This window comes from Grammomys surdaster, unplaced genomic scaffold (genome assembly GCF_004785775.1).
Source record: "Grammomys surdaster isolate TR1022 unplaced genomic scaffold, NIH_TR_1.0 174, whole genome shotgun sequence".
Classification (NCBI taxonomy): Eukaryota; Metazoa; Chordata; class Mammalia; order Rodentia; family Muridae; genus Grammomys; species Grammomys surdaster.
In genome coordinates, this window is record NW_021604622.1 from 7,467,926 (window position 1) to 7,488,281 (window position 20,356).

General features: G+C 36.3%; 1 protein-coding gene and 1 non-coding gene across 5 annotated transcripts in view; one reads left to right on the top strand and one right to left on the bottom strand.

The window, feature by feature from the left end:
- Zfr (zinc finger RNA binding protein) overlaps positions 1-20,356 on the top strand; it is a 71,456-nt gene that overhangs the window by 44,225 nt on the left and 6,875 nt on the right. For 2 of the 4 annotated variants that reach the window (XM_028767538.1, XM_028767537.1), the window contains 6 exons: positions 2,545-2,707; positions 3,441-3,646; positions 4,810-4,960; positions 8,933-9,074; positions 13,531-13,628; positions 14,473-14,568. In XM_028767538.1, the coding sequence (XP_028623371.1) occupies positions 2,545-2,707; positions 3,441-3,646; positions 4,810-4,960; positions 8,933-9,074; positions 13,531-13,628; positions 14,473-14,568 (856 nt within the window). Of the gene's footprint in view, positions 1-2,544; positions 2,708-3,440; positions 3,647-4,809; positions 4,961-8,932; positions 9,075-13,530; positions 13,629-14,472; positions 14,569-20,356 lie in introns of those variants that run through there. The other 2 variants (XR_003711411.1, XM_028767539.1) reach the window with 2 other exon arrangements.
- LOC114621455 lies at positions 1,053-1,156 on the bottom strand. Its single transcript, XR_003711437.1, has one exon. It is a non-coding gene; the product is annotated as a U6 spliceosomal RNA (small nuclear RNA).

Here is a 20,356-nt window from a genome sequence, read left to right on the forward strand (position 1 = left end):
AGGTATATACACCTACAATGTTTTTGGATTTTTTTTTTAAAGATTTTTTATTATGTGTATTGATGTATGTGTATGTTTACAAAGACTGTATGGTTTTTTTTTTTTTTTAATCTCTTCATGGCTTTTGAGATAGACTCTCAATGCATGACCCAAGCTGGCTTAGAACTTAAAATCTTCTAGAGCATTTTATTATAAAGCTACTATGTATATTTTTATTATATGCTATCTTTAGGTTTCAGTGATAGGTAAGATCATTTTTATGTATAGTAAAAAATACATTTTTTTCAATTTGTGCTTTTGTAATATATTAGAAATTCTATGACTAGATCATGCAGTTAAGTTTCTTTTATTCATATATCAAGTGATTATCTTAAGTACCTACTTGGTACTTGGAAATGTTTTCAAATGCTGAGCATGAGTTTATAGATAATAAAATTCCTGCCCTTATGTAAACATTTTTTATCGGTAACACTGAACTAAATGTGATTTTCTAGATCTTTTGAGCTGTTTTTTGATTCTTATGTTTCTATTTCTAAAGGCCCAAGTAACATAGAAGTATTCTACTGGTCCTCAGATGACCTAAAATTAAAATATACAGTTTATTCCCTACCTGAAATATTGGTCATTTTTACAGTAGCAATCAATAAATACACACCTTTTTTTATTATTATTTTAAACAGATTTATTAAGATGGTCTTATTGCTACATGGATTCCTTTGAGATAGCTATTGAAATTAAAAGTAAAAATTAGAATCAAGGCAGGAGGGGGCTGGAGAGATGGCTCAGCGGTTAAGAGCACCACTGACTGCTCTTCCAGAAGTCCTGAGTTCAATTCCCAGCAACCACATGATGGCTCACAACCATCTGTAATGAGATCTGATGCCCTCTTCTGGTGTGTCTGAAGACAGCTACAGTGTATTCATATACATAAAATAAATAAATAAATTTAAAAAAAGCCCACTCAACTCAGTTATTATATTTAAAAAAAAAAAAAAGAATCAAGGCAGGAAAGGCTATGTGCTAGATATCCAACTACTGAACTCTAAGTGTTGTTTTCTATGGAATGCTTCATAAGTTTGCCTGTCATCTTGCTCAAGGGCTGTGCTAATCTTCTCTATTTTTCTAATTTTAGTATATGTGCTGCCAAAGCTAGCACTCTTAAGTATTTTATTTAATATACAGAGTGATTTTTACTTAACCAATAGCAATGAGGTTTCACTATTGGATGTCTTTAGCAATACAGCCTTTATTCCTTTTGGCAACACTTTTTAGGACCTGAGTCACAGACATCTCTAGCCAAAGATATATTTTCTACTTTTGTTATAATTTGCCATTGCCCTTGTATTTCCCTAACAATGAAACTGTTGGTTGCAACCACAATTCCATTTACCACAAAGTCTTTGTAGCAGAGAAAATATTTTATACTGCCTATATCATAAGTGGAGAACTTTACTGTTTAAAAAAGAAATCAGAAGATGGGGTTTTGATAAAGTACTTATTATACAAATTGAATCCCCAGAACATGTGTAAAGCTGGACCTGATGGTTCATATCTTTAATCCCATGTTTGTAGTGGGAGGTAGAGACTGGAGAATCCTCGGGAACCTATGGGCAAGCTAACCTGGCATGTGGCACAGCAAAACACACAGACACACACAACAAAAACACAGTATGATGTCTCAAAATGGGAAGGGGACCAATACTGAAGGTCGTCCTCCTGACCTGCATGTGGATACTGTGGTATAGGCACACACCCCGTCATGCTCACAAACATGGACATGTACACACTAAAATTGTTTTTAAAGACAAAAAGAAAAATATGCAAGAAGTGAGTTCATTTCTTTGAGGACATGAAATAAATGCCTGAACGTACTGTGTATGAACTGGTTCTTGCATATACATCATCAGTTGGGCATCCTCAATTGTAGGTATTTGATTTTACAGTCATTACCTTAAATAATGTTTTCTGTTACACTTTGTTCTTTTTTTTTTTTTTTTTTGGTTTTTTTTGACAGGGTTTCTCTATGTAGTCCTGGCTGTCCTGGGACTCACTCTGTAGACCAGGCTGGCCTTGAACTCAGAAATCCACCTGCCTCTGCCTCCCAAGTGCTGGGATTAAAGGCGTGCGCCACCACCGCCCGGCTACACTTTGTTCTTGAGGTGTGAAATTTTCTCCTTTTCTCATTGTTGTCTCTCGTTTTTACTTAGTTTACTTCTCAATGAAAATTAAATAATGGAAATAGGGTAAAAGTACTAAAGTGATTTAGGTGGACTTTTTTTATTTTGTGTGTTTATGTGCCAGTGTAACAATGGTTACAGGCATATGTGCCACCGTTCATGAACAGAGGTCAAAGGGCAATTTTCAGGACATCTGTTCTCTCCTTTCTTTTGGATTCCAGGGATAAAACTCAGGGCATCAGTCTGGTGCAAGCACCTGTTTCTGCTGAGGCATTGCTGTGCTGGTTACTTTTTTTAGAATAGGTTTTTCTATAGTTGTCAATGGAAGTTGTTAAGCTGCAGGGGGTTGCTTGTCTTTGTGCATCAGACGTTATGAAGAAGACATGTACTGGAGAAGAGTGGAGGAAGAACAGCACCACTGGGATGATCGCCGACGGATGCCTGATGGAGGCTATCCACATGGTCCTCCGGGCCCGCTAGGTCTTCTGGGAGTCCGACCAGGCATGCCTCCCCAGCCACAGGGTCCTGCAGTGAGTATCTGCTTTGCTTAATTAGATAAGGGATGAAAATGTAAGCCTCCTTCAACATTAGATGATGTGTCATGAGCTAAATTTTTAGAGTTAATAATGTCATTGGTTTTCATCTTGATTATATTTTCAGTCCTTCTCTTAAAGATTCTTAAGGATAAAGGCTTGGTCAGGTTTCCTTTGCTCTTCTTTATTTACAAACTTACTAAAATCTGGGTGAAGACCTACTTTTGATAAATATTTTATACGTAAGAAACTTTCATTATCTTTATTTTTTCTTCAAGTGGAAAGAGCTTTTAATGTTAGAGGTAACTCTGCTACCTATTCTTTCTCATTTGTCATTACAGTGTCTGAGCAATTGTATGTACATTTATTACTGTTACTAAAAGCAAGGTGAATTTCAGATCACTAGGAAGCATTTACCAAGGAGAGAAAACTCGTCAGTAGTAGAGCACTAGCATTTGGTATTCTGTTTTTGAGTATAGCACTACAAACTTTTAAAAGCATTTTCATAGTTGTAGGTTTTAAACATAAGTGCACATATACACACATGTATTTATATATGTGTGCATAACAGTTTTGCTTTAGGGACAGATGCTTGAGCTTTCATTTTATTGAAAAAAATTTAAGTGAACAATTTGCTTAATTGCCTTTCTTACTGTAAAGCTAGCAACTATATAATTGAAAATTTATAATTTTCTTTTATTCAGAAAAATAACCTTTTCCCTCTCTCTAGCCCTTACGTCGCCCTGACTCATCTGATGACCGTTATGTAATGACAAAGCATGCAACTATTTATCCAACTGAAGAAGAGTTACAAGCAGTTCAGAAAATTGTTTCTATCACTGAACGTGCTTTAAAACTTGTTTCAGACAGTTTGTCTGAACATGAGAAGAGCAAGAACAAAGAGGGAGATGATAAGAAAGAGGGAGGTAAAGACAGGTGTGTTTACAAAATACTCATTTCCTTTACATGGACATTTTATGGTAGAGAGTAGGGACTGGTGACATGGCTCAGCCCTTGAGGATGCTTGCTGCTCTAGTTCTAGAGTACCTGGGTTCATTTGGTTCCTAGCACCCACATCAGACAGCTCACAGCCATTAGTAGCTCCAGCTCCAGCTCCAGGAGACCCAGTGGCCTCTTCTGGCCTCTGTACACATGTGGCAGCTATACACATATAAATACAAGTTCAGGGGGAAATTGATTGATTTTAGTCCACACATGTTAAATATACTTGTATTTTTGCTAAAATGAGTAGTGCACATTTCTACTACCACCAATTTTTACTGTTGATTTTTTAAAACATACTAAAGTTATTACAAAAAAATATCCAGTGTTTCAAAGCAGTCCTTATATAACTTTTCAATTTTATCTAGCTGTTCTTTCCTGGTTTTGCTTATGCTCCATCTGTCGCTGATTTGTCTGTATTTCAGTGACTTTTAAAAACATTGACCATAAAGCATAAATTAGCCAAGCTTTAATATATTTCATATTATAAAACATGAAATATTTCATGATATATTTCATTATGATTTTCTAATTTTTCTCTTTTCCTTTTGGGAATCTTTTTTGTATTATCATTTACAATTTTGATGTGTAAAATAAAACACAAGGGGCTAGGTGTTTGGGCCCATACATAAAACGTACCACACAGGAAGCAGAAGCAAGAAGGTAACAAGTTTGAAACCAGACTGTGCTCTTTGAGATCCTGTGAGATAGACAATATTTGTCCCGATACAAGCTTAGACCTTGATTTTAAGAGAGATTTATTTTTATTTGTGTCTATGAGAGTATGTGTATGTGTGTGTCTATGGAGACCAGAAGAGGGCGTCAGTCTCATGGAGCTGGAGTTGCCAGTGTTTGCAGAATACAGATTGCTATGTGGATACTGGGATTTATAACCCTGTTCCTTGGGAACAATCACTGTTAATTAACCATTGAGCCTTCTATCCACCCTTTATTTATTTATTTTAATGTATATTGTTTATTTAAATGGCATATAGTCAGTGTAAAAGTCATTTAGTTAGTTTACTATTAACATTTGGAGGAAATTACAGTTCTAGTTGAGGAATATCATATTTTAATATAAGTTGATTTTGCTACAGAGCTCTGAAAGGGGTGTTGCGAGTAGGAGTATTGGCAAAAGGATTACTTCTCAGAGGAGACAGAAATGTCAACCTTGTTTTGCTGTGCTCAGAAAAACCTTCAAAGTCACTATTGAGCCGTATTGCAGAAAACCTACCCAAACAGCTTGCTGTAAGTATTATGGAAATGTTAAGTTTACCGTTTGTCCAGATCAAAAGGTTTCAGTTTTGTGCTTCAATTTAAACTTTAGCCAGCCTTTTAATTTTTGGCTTGGCTTTCTATAATGAAAAGGTTGGCTTTGGTTGTTTTCTTTTTGTTTTGTTTTTGTCCCCCACTTTAATTGTGTGAACTGATGAAACTTTTTTCTGCTTCATCTTTTGGGGATCTGCAGGGCTTGTAATTTGTCAGGAAGCCATCTTGCTAATTTATTATAAAATGGAAAATTTTAGCATGTGCCCTGTTTTTCCAAAATTGGAGTTATGAGAAGACATAGCAGAGAATGATTTTTTTCATACTTTATTTAGTGTGTATGCACATTTATAGAGTGTGTTCAGCAGTCCGAGGACAAGGTCTATAAGTCAGTTCCCTCCTCCCTCTGTGCGTTCCAGGGAGCAAACTCAGATCATCAAGCTTGGTAACAAGTGCTTTTTACCTACTGAGCCATCTCAACTGACATGATTTTTCTAAATAAATAAAGGGAAGAAGGAAGGAAGGAAGCTCATGTATAGCAAGTTTAATTTTTTTCTTTTAATTCATGAAACTCTTAGCTGAATGCATGTTTTAATGTAATTAAGAGTATAAATTACTTGAATTTGTCTGATTTTATTATTAATATAATAGTCCCTCTGTACCCTTGGAAAGATTTCTGGAGATTCCCTGAAGCCCCCAAGATGCTTGAAACCTCAGACAGCATATATGTCATGTTTTTCCTACTCTTGCATACCTGGGATAAAGTGCTAATAATAAATTAGACAAATATTTATTGTTGAGCATAGTAGATAGCAACAAATTCTCCACCATATGTCTAAGTAGCCGCAACTTCAGCGAGTTCTTACTCCCAAACTCAGGAATATTGTCTATAAACCTGAGACCTTGTGCATCCTAAATAGGTGCTGTACCACCAGGCAGGATTCCCCATCCCATCTCTCCTTAGTTCCAGAACTTTGACCTTTTCAGTAAGGCTTCTGTTTGTTGTGGTTGAATGCCATGATCACTCCTCCTGCTGTTTTTTTTAGTGTAATGACTTAACAGACACTTATACACATAGTGGTGCTATATCAGTAACAGCTCATCTAATAAGTAAATCATGGACAGGTAGTGGATTTAGAATGGATGATTCACAATGCAGGCCAGAGAGGGTAGGGTAGCTCGAGATTTTAATCATGCTATTGCTAACAGCATTCAGCTTAAGATGTATGCATTGCTTATGTGTGTGCCTTTCCATTTAATATTTTCTGATTATAATTGACCATAGACAATTAACTAAAATTAGTAAGACCATAGATAAAGAGATAACTGCCTTATTAGTTTTCTAAATATTTATAATGTTAGGAAATATTTCCTCTTGGCAGCAAGATGGTTGAGCAGTTAAAACTGCTTTAAAACCTAGAGACATGAGAGTTCAGTCCTCAGAACCCACATAAAGGTGGAAGGAAGAACTGATTCCACAAACTTGTCCTCAGATATGTGTGTGTGTGTGCATGCGTGTACACACACATACACACACACTCACATCCTGCATACACATTTACACAATAACTATTTTTAAGCTTCTTGTCTCCAGTAAATTGTGACAGTGTACAAGTAATAAAACATTCTCTTTTGGTTCTATAAGAACAAAGCTTTTTCTAAAGATGGGATTTGAGAAGCTAATATGGTGGTGCGTACCTGTGATACAACACATGGGAAGTATAGAGGCAGAAAGATGGTAAGTTCAGAGTTATATTTTGACTGCTGAGTTTGAGGCTGGCCTGGGCCACATGAGAACTTGTCTCAACAAGCAAAACAAAACTTACCAAATATAAATACACACACAAACACACATTTATATCTGATACATATATCGGAATGACCAAGGTTTAAAGTAATTTTTCTTGAGTCATCTACAGTATCAGTCCTATAAAACATTACAGTTTTATTAGGCATTCTAAATTTAGAGATTGATGTTTTACTGGATTCTACAGTAGTAATTGAGAATTGTACTTGACCACAGTAGAGCAACACAAAAGAAAAGGGACAATGAGGTGCCCTGTTGTTTAAGCCATTTTGAATTTAGCATTGACACTTAATTCTTTTTTTTTCATATTAACATTGTTCCCAGAACTGAAAATAAATCTTTCCCAATAGATTATTCTCACTTCTTTTTCTTTGTTGATATGGGTAGAACAGTGAAAGGGGCAAGTTTAGTGATGGATAAGCTTTAGGGGAAAGGAATCAGAACATTTTTTTAAGTAACAGTTAGATACTAATCGGGGCATGTATTTATACTGCAAAGAGAGAAATACTTTTTTGTTTTTTTAAAGTGACCCTCCTCCAGGTTCCTTTATGAATAACGGTGCTTGCCTTCAAAGTCTGATGTCTTGAGTTTGATGCCCCTGTGAAGAAGCTGTGTAAAGGACAGAGCTGATTTGTAAAAGTTGTCTTCTGACCTTATACATGTAATGGCATATATATATACTCAAATCACTGTATATACTCAGGTTACCATATATACTCAAGTCACACACATAGAAACACATAAAGCTGTTGAGATGGCTCAACAGTTATAAACATTTGTTGTTCTTGCAGAGGAAGCTGAGTTTGAGTCCCAGAATCGACATATCTACTTAAAACCAGCCAGAACTTAGGTTGGGCTCAAAAACCCTCTCACCTCACAAGCACCAGGCACATAGGTGGTGCACAGATGTATAACCAAGCACAACACATGCAACAAAATAACTTTCTAGAAACAAAGAATAATTTAAAGTATTAAATAATTAACGATTAATCAAAAGCAAACTAGTTTCCAAATCACTTACTCTTACTGTGTGTGTCCATAAACAGGTAAAATAAATTAATCATTGTTATTAACATTTATAATAGTACTCTTAAGTACTTGAAAAGCTAATCTGTGGGGTTGAGTGGAGGGGGTGTGAGGCTGTTCAGACTTGCTGCATAGTCTGATGGATAGCTTGAGTTCACACCTCACACTCCTCAGGACCTACTTGGTGGAAAAAAAGAACTATAGAACTATTGCAAATTGTCCTCTGTCTCCACTCTTGCACTACGGCATGGGTAAGCATGCATGTGCGCACGTAATATATTGAAATGTCTTTTTTTTTTTTTAATTAATTCTCCAGCAACCCTTGTATGTGTTAAGTACAATATCACAAGTAAAGTCAGGTACAGTTGATGCTAAAAGTATTGCTGTGTGAAATTTCATGCTTCTTTCTGGTTTTCAGTGGTGGGGTGGACAGGTATTCGGGTTCAAACCCAGAGCCTTTCACACACCAGATGATTTAATCAACCTCTAGCCCCTATAATAGCTGTTTAGAGGCGTCATTTGTTTGTATGAACTGAAGCTGGATACATGTCTACCAAATTGCAGTAGAACCTGTTATTGATTGCTTCTCGATAAGCAATAAATGTTAAAGTCACAGAGAATGAAACATGGGAACAGTTGAATTCAGCTCTTTGAGGTGCTCATATTTTACTTCCCTTGAAAGTTTATAAGTATATAAATAATGACAGCAGCTAGTTTTTTAAAGGAGACATACATACATGTGTACAAATAACTCCAATTAACAAAAATGGAATGATAGTATAAAACACAAGATGACTCACAGTCATCTGAGCTCCTTTCTTCCCATGCGGCGCCAGACATGCACATGATGCACAGGCACACATGCAGGCAGAATGCTCATATACAGAAAATAAGTCAGCAAAAAATGTTTTAAAGGAGTGGGAAATAATAGTTCCAAAAGAATTCTGAAAATAAGGAAAGGTGAAAGATAAATGGTAAGGGTAATCTGGCACGTGTTTTTAGAGGGTAGAAAATCCAGTATTTGTAGAGTGATTAATATAATAAACTAAAGCCACAATAAAATTGTATTTGTCTTTTAATGCAGAAGATTTAACTAATTTCTTATCATCTTCATTATATAGGTGATAAGTCCTGAGAAGTATGACATAAAATGTGCTGTTTCTGAGGCAGCAATCATTTTGAACTCGTGTGTGGAGCCCAAAATGCAAGTCACCATCACCCTGACATCTCCAATTATTCGAGAAGAGAACATGAGGGAAGGAGGTTGGAAAGCCAATTAAACATTCTACTTTTCTGTTAACTTTTTTGTTTTCCATTTACCTACCCTTTATGATGGCATTAAGCCCTAGAAGGCAACATGCTGGCATTACATATGAATTTTATAGATTTAACTTACTCAGCAATTAGTTTTGCTTTAGACCATTTCTAACAAAGTGAATGCTCTTCTTAGTGATGTACTATGATAGAAAACATTTATATCATGTGATTGGTTTTCTTAGTATATTTTTTTTCTTTCTTTTCTTGTGGACCTCAGATTTCTGGAAAAAAAAAAAACTTCAAAATTGTTTACATAGTTGACACATGAAAAAGTTTTAAATGCTTGGTAATAACTAGGGGCCACAATTTAACTTTTACTAAGGCAACGTTGGTCTTGCCTTGTCTTGATGAAAAAGATTGCATAAATTGGCGAACAATACTACTTAAAATTATTACGTACGTAGTTGTGGATCTGGCCTGTCCTGAAGTCAATATTTCTAGTTCTCTGAGGTTGCTCTTTGGTTTTGTGTAATTTCATTAAATGCAGAACATGCTGATGCACACAGATTTGGGCATTTGGCCTGCATATCATGCTAGAGCTCTTAACAAATGATGCAAATAAGTGAATTACAGTACAGTACAGTTTTTCTTTTTGGTTTTGGTTTGTTTGTTTGTTTTTTAACCGAATTTGCATTTGTAGACTATGAAATACTCCTGGTGCCAGCAATGTTGCTTTAGGGACTACTCTGTAACATTTTCAAAGCTTCCAAAGCTTTTAAGCCAAAAGCATGATCAGTGTCTGCAGTAATGTTGGTTCTCTTGTTTTATGGGTCAGATAAAATTTACTTTGTTTCCTTTCATGTTGTTTTTATCCATCTTAAGTTGTTGAAAATGGAGTTAAATTTTACACTCTTTGTAGTACAGGTTGAGGAGAAAAGGATTATCAATTATTATTATAAATTTGTTTTCTTAAGACAAAGCAATTATTTCTAAGAAAGTGGGCTTTCTATTGCCCAAGAAAATTTTATTGAGAGACTTGATTCTGATTTTGTATATTACATATGTGTACCGTATTAGCGTTTTTATGTTGTATCTTAAGCTTTGCATCCTAAAAAATAGGAGTTTTACGTAAAGGATCATTTGTATGAACATGAATTCATCTTAAGATCTGGCTGTCCATGTTGCTTGAGGAAGTGGTTCCTGAGTCAATTTGGCCAAGTTGTTTGTAGCATATATGATCCTTTACTTCAGTTTTTAAAAATCTAATATGATATATTATAAATTAATGCTGCTATAATTAATGTAAAGTTATGCTTGTGTAATCATTTAGCTTTATTTCAGAATGTGTGTATTAACCTCAGTTCATTCTCAAGCCATTTTATAAGTTCATAGTGTCATATTTGTAGTAAATCCTTTAACATGCCCTTTCTAAAGGAAACAAAATTACATTTTTGTCTGACCCAGACTGAGTTAGAATTACAATTCTGAACTTTATAAATATGATTGATCATGAGAGAAATGGTCAGCTTAAAATCGAAAGATTTTGCTTCAAGACACTGAGCTGGAAAGTTGAATATACAAAAGTGTAGAAATGTTGATAAGAGTGTTCCTTGCTGCAGATGACTGCAGTAAATCCATGTTTTTAGCTTTATCATGAAGATTGCTTTTTTCTAGCTGCAGAATATCGGTATGTATTCTCTCTCACTGCAGCTCCCGATGCTCTGTGTCTTAAAATCACTTAAAGCCTATAGCTTGCTTTGGGGAGTTAGTACAGGGTGTAAGGAAGGCTTTGCCGGAAGAACTGTTATAAATCATGAGACTTAACTATTATATTTCCACATAGTGTGATAGCCTCTTTAATGCATAGTGGTCCTGTTTGATGTGAAAATCATTTAATAAACGAAATGACTAAATTGTTGAAATAACTGTTAAACACATAACAGATCTCTTTCCTGGTACTGTGTTTGACAGTTAACATGCAATAAACACTTAATTGAATTTAGCTTGAAATGTTCAGAATGCTCTAACCATTGCTACAGAGTCTTTTCTGCAGCAAATCAAGTATCATGTGTGTTTTTTTCTACCTGTAGCTTATCAGGCCCGGTCCAAAGCCTTCTAGCAGAAGGGATTGATTCCTGTCAGGGGTTGCTGCCAAGACATCGGAAGGATTTTTGACCAAGGTTTTCAAAAGCTCAGTGTCACATCTGCCATTTGATTAAGGGGGATTTTGGATGCAGAGTCTGGCATTTTTTTGTCTTTTGTGTGGCTATTTCGTTTGTCTTTTGTCTCTTCTAGAATTGAGCAGTGTTCACACTAGTTTTTAAATAGTTGAGTCAATTATATTTTACATAACCATGTTAATTGAAATTAATATATTCCCATTAACTTTTAATCATAAAATAGTGTGGACACAGCATGTCTTATAATTGGTGATTAACCCCTTATAATTCATGAAATACATTTATGTAGGAAAAGAATTTGTATTTTCTTTTTATAAATTAACAGATTTTTGTTTTGACTGTTAGGGAACAAGTATGATTTAGCACAATATATCTAAGGGGTTAATCTACTTAGAACATAAAAATGGGTACAAAAATCCACACTCTAAATTCAACAAAATGTCCTACTTATAGCTCTTATTTGTTTTGAACTTGGAATAGGTGTTCTGTCATCATTGAATTTATATTGTAGATTAAAATTTACAGTTATTCTTTTATACAAAAATTTCCTGCATATTGGCAGAATTTATAAAATTCTGAGATACAGTAGCACAGACTACTTCTGGCTTTTACAGTACTGTAAATAAGAGCGGTAGTCAGAGATCCTTTCCCATATTCTGCATGTTTTGGAGAGTGGAAGTGCTGGGGGGAGGGGTGTAGATTTTTTTCTTTTTCAGGTTAGCTAGCTATCCTTTCTTTGTCCTTTTTTCTTATCTCATTTTTAGGTACCTTTTCATATCTCATCTTCTCAGAATAATGACAACTTTTAAGATTTCTTAATTCTTGAGCTGGAGTGATGGCTTATTGATAAGAGCACTTGCTGCTCTTGCAGAGGACCCCTCAGTTCAATTCCCAGCACCCATGGTCAGGCAGCCCACAGCCAACTATACTCCTGCCCTGGGGGATCTGATGCCTTCTGGACTCTGAACACCCATAAAGATGCATAAATAAAAATAAATTTTAATAAAATCAGTTTCTACATGTTTAAAAGACAATTTCAAGTGCTTTACCAAGACTTAAAGTTCTCTCATTATTTTTTTATATTTCTTCTTTGTCCCTCTTAGTCATTTGAAATACTCACTAAATTATTGTATCCTAAATGTGTCATGGTTTTTAGTGCTCTCTAGCTACTGCTTATACTCAACAGATTGCTTTGTATAGTTTTCTGGAATTGAAAAAATACACTCTAAGCCAGGCATGATCCTCACAGTCTTGATCCCAGCTTTCAGATGCTGAGGGAGAAAAACCAGTCTTGAATTCAAGGCCAACCTGAGCTACAGGCACCTTGTTTCAAAGCCAGCAGCAAAATATACTGTAAAGTTGATGGCAACCGTGAAGTAGAATGTTGAAGTATTTGCTGTTTAGTTATATAATAGGTTGACCAGCAAACTTACATTTTATATGAACATATAGCTGGCCTTTAAATTTTTCACTTTTCTAAATGACTTATTAATGTAAATTACCCTTTATTAATGTAAGCTTAATTAATTTCTTGTCCTAATTTCCTATTTTCTCAAGCTTTCTATAACACATTTTAACCAACTTAAAAGACCCTACATATTTACCATCAAAGCATTCTGCTTATGGTTTCTTTTCTGTACTTAATGTATTTAACTGTGCTAGTTCCTGTAGCCTTTTTCTGCTTTACTCATTGTTTCTCTCTGCTTCCTGTTTGGAATACTTTTAATGACAACTTTTCATTTTAGAAGGTTTACATTCCCTTACAACATGCTAAAGTTCTCCTATTGAACATCAAGAACTGAATTCTCAGAAATAAACCTCATTTTGGTCCTTTGTTCTCTTCCCCTACCCCCTTGTAATTGTTGTATTTATCATTCCATATTTATTTAAGTTCTTACATTAGCCTCAGAATAATCTAGGATACTTTGCCAACTTGGTAGTTTATTGTACATTCCCATTTAAGGTGGATTTTTGTGTTCCCTTTTGTCTTTGTCTTCTTTGTGCTGGTGCGCTGTGTCCAATAATCTTTCCTTTAGATTTCATTTTGGTGAGTAAGGCTTCTATTTCCAGAAAATTATTATATCACTGAAGAGTTTATCTTAATTCTCCTTTTGTTCTTCATATTATATTATGTAAATTTGTTAAAAGTTACTCCCTGGATGAATTTAACTGAAAAGCTCTCAAATGGCTCACGTGACACTGATGCTGCTTTAAGGAAGTGTCTTGCTCACCTGGTCAAACACCCATTCCTCACTGCATTTTGCCAATTCAATCCATTTTAGATGTAACCTCGGGTATGGTGAAAGACCCACCGGACGTCTTGGACAGGCAAAAATGCCTTGACGCTCTGGCTGCTCTACGCCACGCTAAGTGGTTCCAGGTTCGGAACATCATTTTACTTTTTTCTTGTAGCCTTATGAGAGAGTAGTTCAGTACAACATGTTTAACTATGTTTAAACATTTCAAACAATTGCCTAAACAACACTATTTTAAATTAAATCGCAGAAAATAAGTTATCATAGAAAGCTGACTATAACAGTCTACATTTTGCAATTACTATTAATTTGACAATAAACAGGTTTGGGGGTGTTTGTAGTCCGGGTTTTTTATTTTTAGTGGCTATATTTAAAGTTGACTTGTTTAGGAACATCACATGTTTTTGTATATATATTATATTCCATAAGGCTGCAGATTAACTTTGCTTTAAATAATGGAATATGTGTTTAAAGCTTTGTGTATAGTTTTAAGATTTTTCCCCTTCTTTCTCTTAAGTTAATAAGTGTAGGGAATGAAAGGTGAGGAAGCAGCTGCTTGGTTTAGTGACTTTGCAGACATGCAAAGGCACAGAGAGGAAACCAAACAGATTTCCTTAACCTTTCAGTCCCTAGACAAACTTTAGCTCTTTACTTTTCCTTTTTATTTCTAATTTAGGCAGATTTTTTTCAGTTTACTGTTTTGTATGAACACAGGTCAAGGTTCACAGGGGATCAAGAAATATTATTCTTGTATAATCTGTTTACTTTGACCTAAATACTAGTTTTTAAATACTAACTCTGGCATAAAATATTGCTGTAAATGGCAGCTCATTGAAACCAATTTAAATGTAATTATTTTTATTTTTAATCTGAGCTTCCATTGAACAGTGGTATTTTAACTTTTTTTCATCAAGGGATATTTTTAATATTTCTAAAATTAATTCAGTTGGTTTTTGTGTTGCCCTCAAGGCTAGAGCTAATGGCCTACAGTCCTGTGTGATTATCATACGTATTCTCCGAGACCTTTGTCAACGAGTTCCAACGTGGTCTGATTTTCCTAGCTGGGTAAGTACCCCGTGACAGCACAGAGTGAAAAATGAGTGTTTAGAAAGTTCTGGTATTCTTTGTCCTCTGATTTTATTTGTCCTTTGTTTTCATTTACATGTTGTGTTTTTGTTTGATGGCAAATCTGGGAGATTTGAAAATACTTAAACTTCCTTAGGATTTACTAATTTAGAAATTATGTATGGGCTGGTAAAATACCTTAGTGGGCAAAACCATTTGCTACCAAGCCTGAGTTCCATTCCTGTGGTAGAAGGAGAGAGCTGACTTCTAAAACTTGTCCTTTGACCTTCTGTGCACACCATGGTGCACGGAGGAGTAGGGCAGCACACTTGGAGAATTGCCTGAGTGAGTGAGTGAGTGAGTGAGTGAGTGAGTGAGTGAGTATAGTAAAAAAGAAATTGAGAATGGTTTGCTCATTTAAAAAAAAAAAAAGAATTATAATGGGTTGTGTAAGCTTGAGGGCCTAAGTCCCCAGAATGCAACACATAAAATAAGAAAATTCTGGTCTTGCTGTAGCCTTAATACTGTCTTGGCCAAGACAGGAGGATTGCTGTCCACTAACCTAGCTCCAGGTTTAATGAAGAAACCCTTTCTCAAGGAAATATGATAATGAAAGTGTTGAAGTCCAGTCACACCTGGGTTTACAAGTGTGAGAGCCTGTCTTAAAGAAACAGAAAAGGGCTCGCTGCCTTTATTTAAAGGCAAACTTTTGTTCAGAAATATGATTGAACCTGCTAATTTCAAAGTTTGGTTATTGTAAGTTAAGTAACTAAGGTTATCTTTTTTTTTTTTTTTAATTGTTTTGTTCTTGTGTTTAAGAATTACATGCTTAGCCAAACAGTGGTGGCTCATGCCTTTAATCCCAGCACTTAGGAGGCAGAGACAGGCACATTTCTGAGTTCTTTGAGGCTAGCCTGGTCTTCAGTGTGAGTTCCAGGACAGCTAGGGCTACAGAGAGAAACCCTGCCTCAAAAACAAACAAACAAACAAACAAACAAACAAACAAAAAAGCTTGTATTTAAGACTCATAGAGGCCAATTGATTTTGGCTTCAAAGTGGTTTTTGGTTTTTTCCCATTAAGTTATATTTATTTTTTAGAGCTACAAATGACATAGTATACTCCCCAAACTCCTGAAATGTTCTGTTCCAGGCTTTAGTAATTACTTCTAAGAGGAGTGGGGTGAAGAAGTAAGTCAGATAAAGAGCTACAGTGTTTGTTTTTTATCGAGGGAAAGGGGGGAATCATGTTTGTTACTTATGTGGCTAAATTATCTTTAAAGTACAAGTAGAATTCAGGTATTCTTGTACATACCTCTGACCTCAGCACTGGGGAAGCTTGAGGCAGGAAATTAGGAGTACATTGTTTGAAAGACATGATATCCAAAAGCCAAATGGAACAAGAATACATAAATGAGTCAAAGATGAATGCTATGTATTTTCTGAGACACTTTTTGTCTTGCAGAAATTTTTTTCTTTTCTGCCCAGGGAAGGGAAACAGGGTTTTTTGTTGTTATTTCTGATTAATATGATCTCTATATTAGAGACAGATTAACTCTATCTGATATAACTACTGTCTTTTCTGTTAATTGTTTTTATCTTTTACATCTTTCCTATGTACACAGAATTTGAGGACTTAATTTTATTTTCAGCTTTGTCCTAATCTTTGCTGTTTATTATTCATTTATTAATTGCTTTTCTATTGTTGCAAAAGAGACACCATGATCAGGACAACTTATAGAAGAAAGTTAATTGGGGACTCAGGTGCACCTTCAGAGGGTTAATGAAGACCATTATGGCAGGAAGAATGTGCCAGGCAGGCAAGCATTGTACTAGAACAGTAGTTGAGAGCTTTCTTGTTGAGACAACAACCAACAGTCAGAGAGAGCTAACTTGGAGTAGGGTAGTGTATTAGGGCTTTACTATTATGAACAGACACCATGACCAAGGAACTCTTATAAGGACAACATTTAATTGGGGCTGGTTTACAGGTTCAGAGGTTCATCTTCATCTGAAGGCTGCTAGTAGAAGACTGACTTCCAGGGTGAGGGGTCTTATAGCCCACGCCCACAGTGACATACGTTCTCCAACAGGGCCACACCCTCTAATAGTGCCACCCCCTGGGCTGAGTATATACAAACCATCACAGGTGGGCTTTTAAAACCTCAAAACCCAACCCCCAGTGACATACCTCCTCCAATAAGGCTACACCTCCTAATCCTTCCCAGAACATTCTACCAAATATATAAGCCTGTATGGACATTTTCATTCAAACTACCACATTCCACTCCCTGCCCCCATAGGGATGTGTCCATACCATAATGCAAAATGAATTTAGTCTTAACTTCAAAAGTCCCCAGATTTCTTCAGTTTCAACAGTTTTAAAAGTTTAAAGTGTCTTTTGAGGCTTATCTCAGTCTCTTAGTTGTAACTCCTGCTAAAACAAAACTAAAAAGTAAGTTATATACTAGCAAGTTATATACTAGCAATATATAATGGCACAGAATACACAGTACCTTTCCAAAGGGTTGGAAAGGGGGGCATAATGAGGAAATCCTGGACCAAAAAGCAAGACCAAATCCCAACAGTACACATTCCACATCCTGTAGGTCTGTGATGTCAAAGGACCTAGAGTGCTTCTTCCTTCCAATTTTGCTGACTGCCACAGACCTCTCAGTCTGGTTCCACTCCCTGTCTTCAGCACTCTTGGTAGACATCCCGCTCTAGTGCCTTCAGTATCCAGTATCTCCAGCACAGTCCACCCTTCACTCTCATAGTTTATGCACTGTTCTTTCTGGGCCTTCATGCAGGGACTCCTCTGCCATACACCCAGACTTGGTGGCTTTGATCAGCTGAGAAAGAAGATTCCACAATCCTGTACTATTATGTCCTTCATGGTTGTGAAGCCAAAACAATGTGGTGATGCTGCCAAGTTCTTTTGCCTGCTTGGGATGGAATCTGGTCCCCTCCTTGAATTACATTTGCATAAAGTTTCCTTTGTTGTTTCTCATTTAGAACAGGTAATTCCTTAGTGCAGTGATTCTCTGTGGCTTAGGACCCCTTTGGAGGTCTGAATGACCCTTTCACAGGGATAGCACATCAGATAGCCTGCATTTTATACATTTACATTGCAATTCATAATAGTAGCAAAATTACAGTTATGAAGTGTGAAGCAGTATGAAGTAAAATTATAGTTATGAAGCAATGAAAATGTTAGATAGGGAGTCACCTAGCACAACATGAGGAACTATAATAAAGAGTCACAGCATTGGTAAGGATGAGAATCACTGACATAGGCCGTTTCTTTTCACAAATTACAGGATTAGCTTGATGGGGTCTGACCCTAAGGGCACCACTCACTTAATTCCATTTCTCCTTATCTCTTTGAGCACAAACTAAGGCTTCAACATCAGATTTCCTGGTGCTCTTTTTCACTGTAGAACTGCCTACGAGTGTTACTAATAACCACATGACAGAGTCACCAGTAGACTATTATGAAATCTCCTCTGCCATTGAAATTAGTCTTAATTCTTCAGTTTAGTCTTAGGCTGATTCTTAAAACAAGAGCAAAAAATCAGGCACATATTTTGCCAAACCATCAAAAGAATGGCCTCTAATCTAATGACTAATATTGTTTCCATTCAGAGACCTCTTAAACTAGTCCTCTGCAGTCCATATGGCTCTCAGCACTGTTGTCTTCCAGGCTCCTACTAGGATGGCCTATTAAGCCTTGTTTATATCATTCTACTGCTTTCCTAGTCCAAAGTCTTCTTCATTGCTCCAAAGACAGAAAGATTGATCTTTTACACAATACTAGCCTACTCTCTGTACCAACTCTGGTAACTTTTCTGTTGCTGTGAAGAAAAATTGTGACTGAGACAAGTGATAGAATTTACTGGGAACTCGTGATTTCAGGGAGTTAGAGTCCATGACCATCATCGGGGAGAGCATGGTAACAGGCTGGTGTGACACTGGAGCAGTACTGAGAGCTTAAACCTGATCCATAAGCAAGAGGAGAGAGCGATAACTGGAAATAGCATGAGCTTTTGAAACCTCAAAGCCCACCCTCAGTGACACATCTCTTCTAACAAGGCCACACCTACTAACCCTTTTCAGTTCCACCAATTGAGGACAAGCATTCAAATTAAGAGTATACGGTGGGGACTGGGGGTCTGCATTTTCATTCCAACCATCACAGTTCCATAATGTCTTGGGTTTTAGCTTGGCATATAGTAAGTAGCCTTGGGATCTTCCTGTTTATCTAAACTTTGATTTCATTTTGCTAGCTTCATGTAGTCAATGAATTATCTTAGAATCAATTTTAGATTGTATTATAATTCTTATAAGTTAAACTCATCCAAACAGGTTTTTTAATGTTTTATTAGATTCTACTTTAGCAGCAGCTTTGTTCACAGAAATACTGATTGAAAAGCGTTCTCATTTATCTTTTGCCCTTCATGCACAGCCGCCACGTCAGTGTTTGTACCAGAGGGTTACATTTATTATTAATAAACTATTTTAAGGAATAATTGCCATGCAAAGTCTATACAAAATAGACATTTCATATTATTCTTCATATGCGTGCAAGATGTCATACAAATTTGTTCCTATCTATCTTTGATATTTATGATATTTACTAGGTACAATGGACCATTTCATTACATTCATATAATGTGTGATGGTTTAGTCAAGTCATTGGCATCAGTTTTTTTGTTCTGAGAACACTGAGAGTCTTCTAACAGCTGCCTTGAAATAAAAGAGGTCACGTTAGAAATAAAAGAGTTCATGTTAGGACACTTGCCAAGGATAGGCAAGATGCTGAGTTTGATCCTCAGTACCTAACACATAAGTATCCCCTCAAAAAGGTTTGTGACTAACTGTTAAGCATTGTCATCCTGTTAGGCCACACAACATAGATTATTCTGGTTTTCCTTTTTTTACAATATGGCCATTACCACCACCACCTCCTCTTACATCCCAGGTTCTGCCACATTCTGTTTATGGGAACAGAGTACTTGTGCATAGCTTATTTTCGCATAGTGTGATGACTAGTTAGTTTTTGGTCTGTGGTGTTGGAAGTGACAGACTAGCATTATTTTTTTTTAGTTTGTTTTTCGAGACAGGGTTTCTCTGTGTAGCCCTGGCTGTCCTGGAACTCACTCTGTAGACCAGGCTGGCCTCGGAACTCAGAAATCTGCCTGCCTCTGCCTCCCAAGTGCTGGGATTAAAGGCATGCACCACCACCGCCTGGTGCAGACTAGCATTATTTATCAGGACTTAATTCCACAGTTCATATGTCCCACGTTTGTTTTTTAGTCAAGTGTTGATGAACCTTTTAAAAATATCGCTCCCTTTTTTCTTCCCCTATAAGTTATGCATTATGGACTGCTTGTGGAAAGAAGTACAACTTGAAAGGTTATTATTGTTAGGTTATTAAACATGGGTAAAGTGTAAACCACCCAGGCTGGTTTCCAAAAGGCTTCAGGATTACAAATTCTCTGCTCCTACCTCCAGGAAGGTGAAGATAGTCAGAAAAGGTCTTTGCTTTTAGGAAAATGTCCTACAGCACAATCAATTCTTCCCCCAACTTAGAGACTATTAGTGAAATATTGGACGTTTTGTTTACTTACTTGCCAATCCCACTCCCAAGTTCCACATGGTGAGTGCAGGAAGACCTGCTTGAGCAGGGTCACTACTTCTTGGGAGTGTTCTTTACTGCCCTTTCCTGTTTGGTGCAAGCTATTACATTTTTGCTTAGAGACAGTAAGTAGCATGTGCATTGTAATATTTT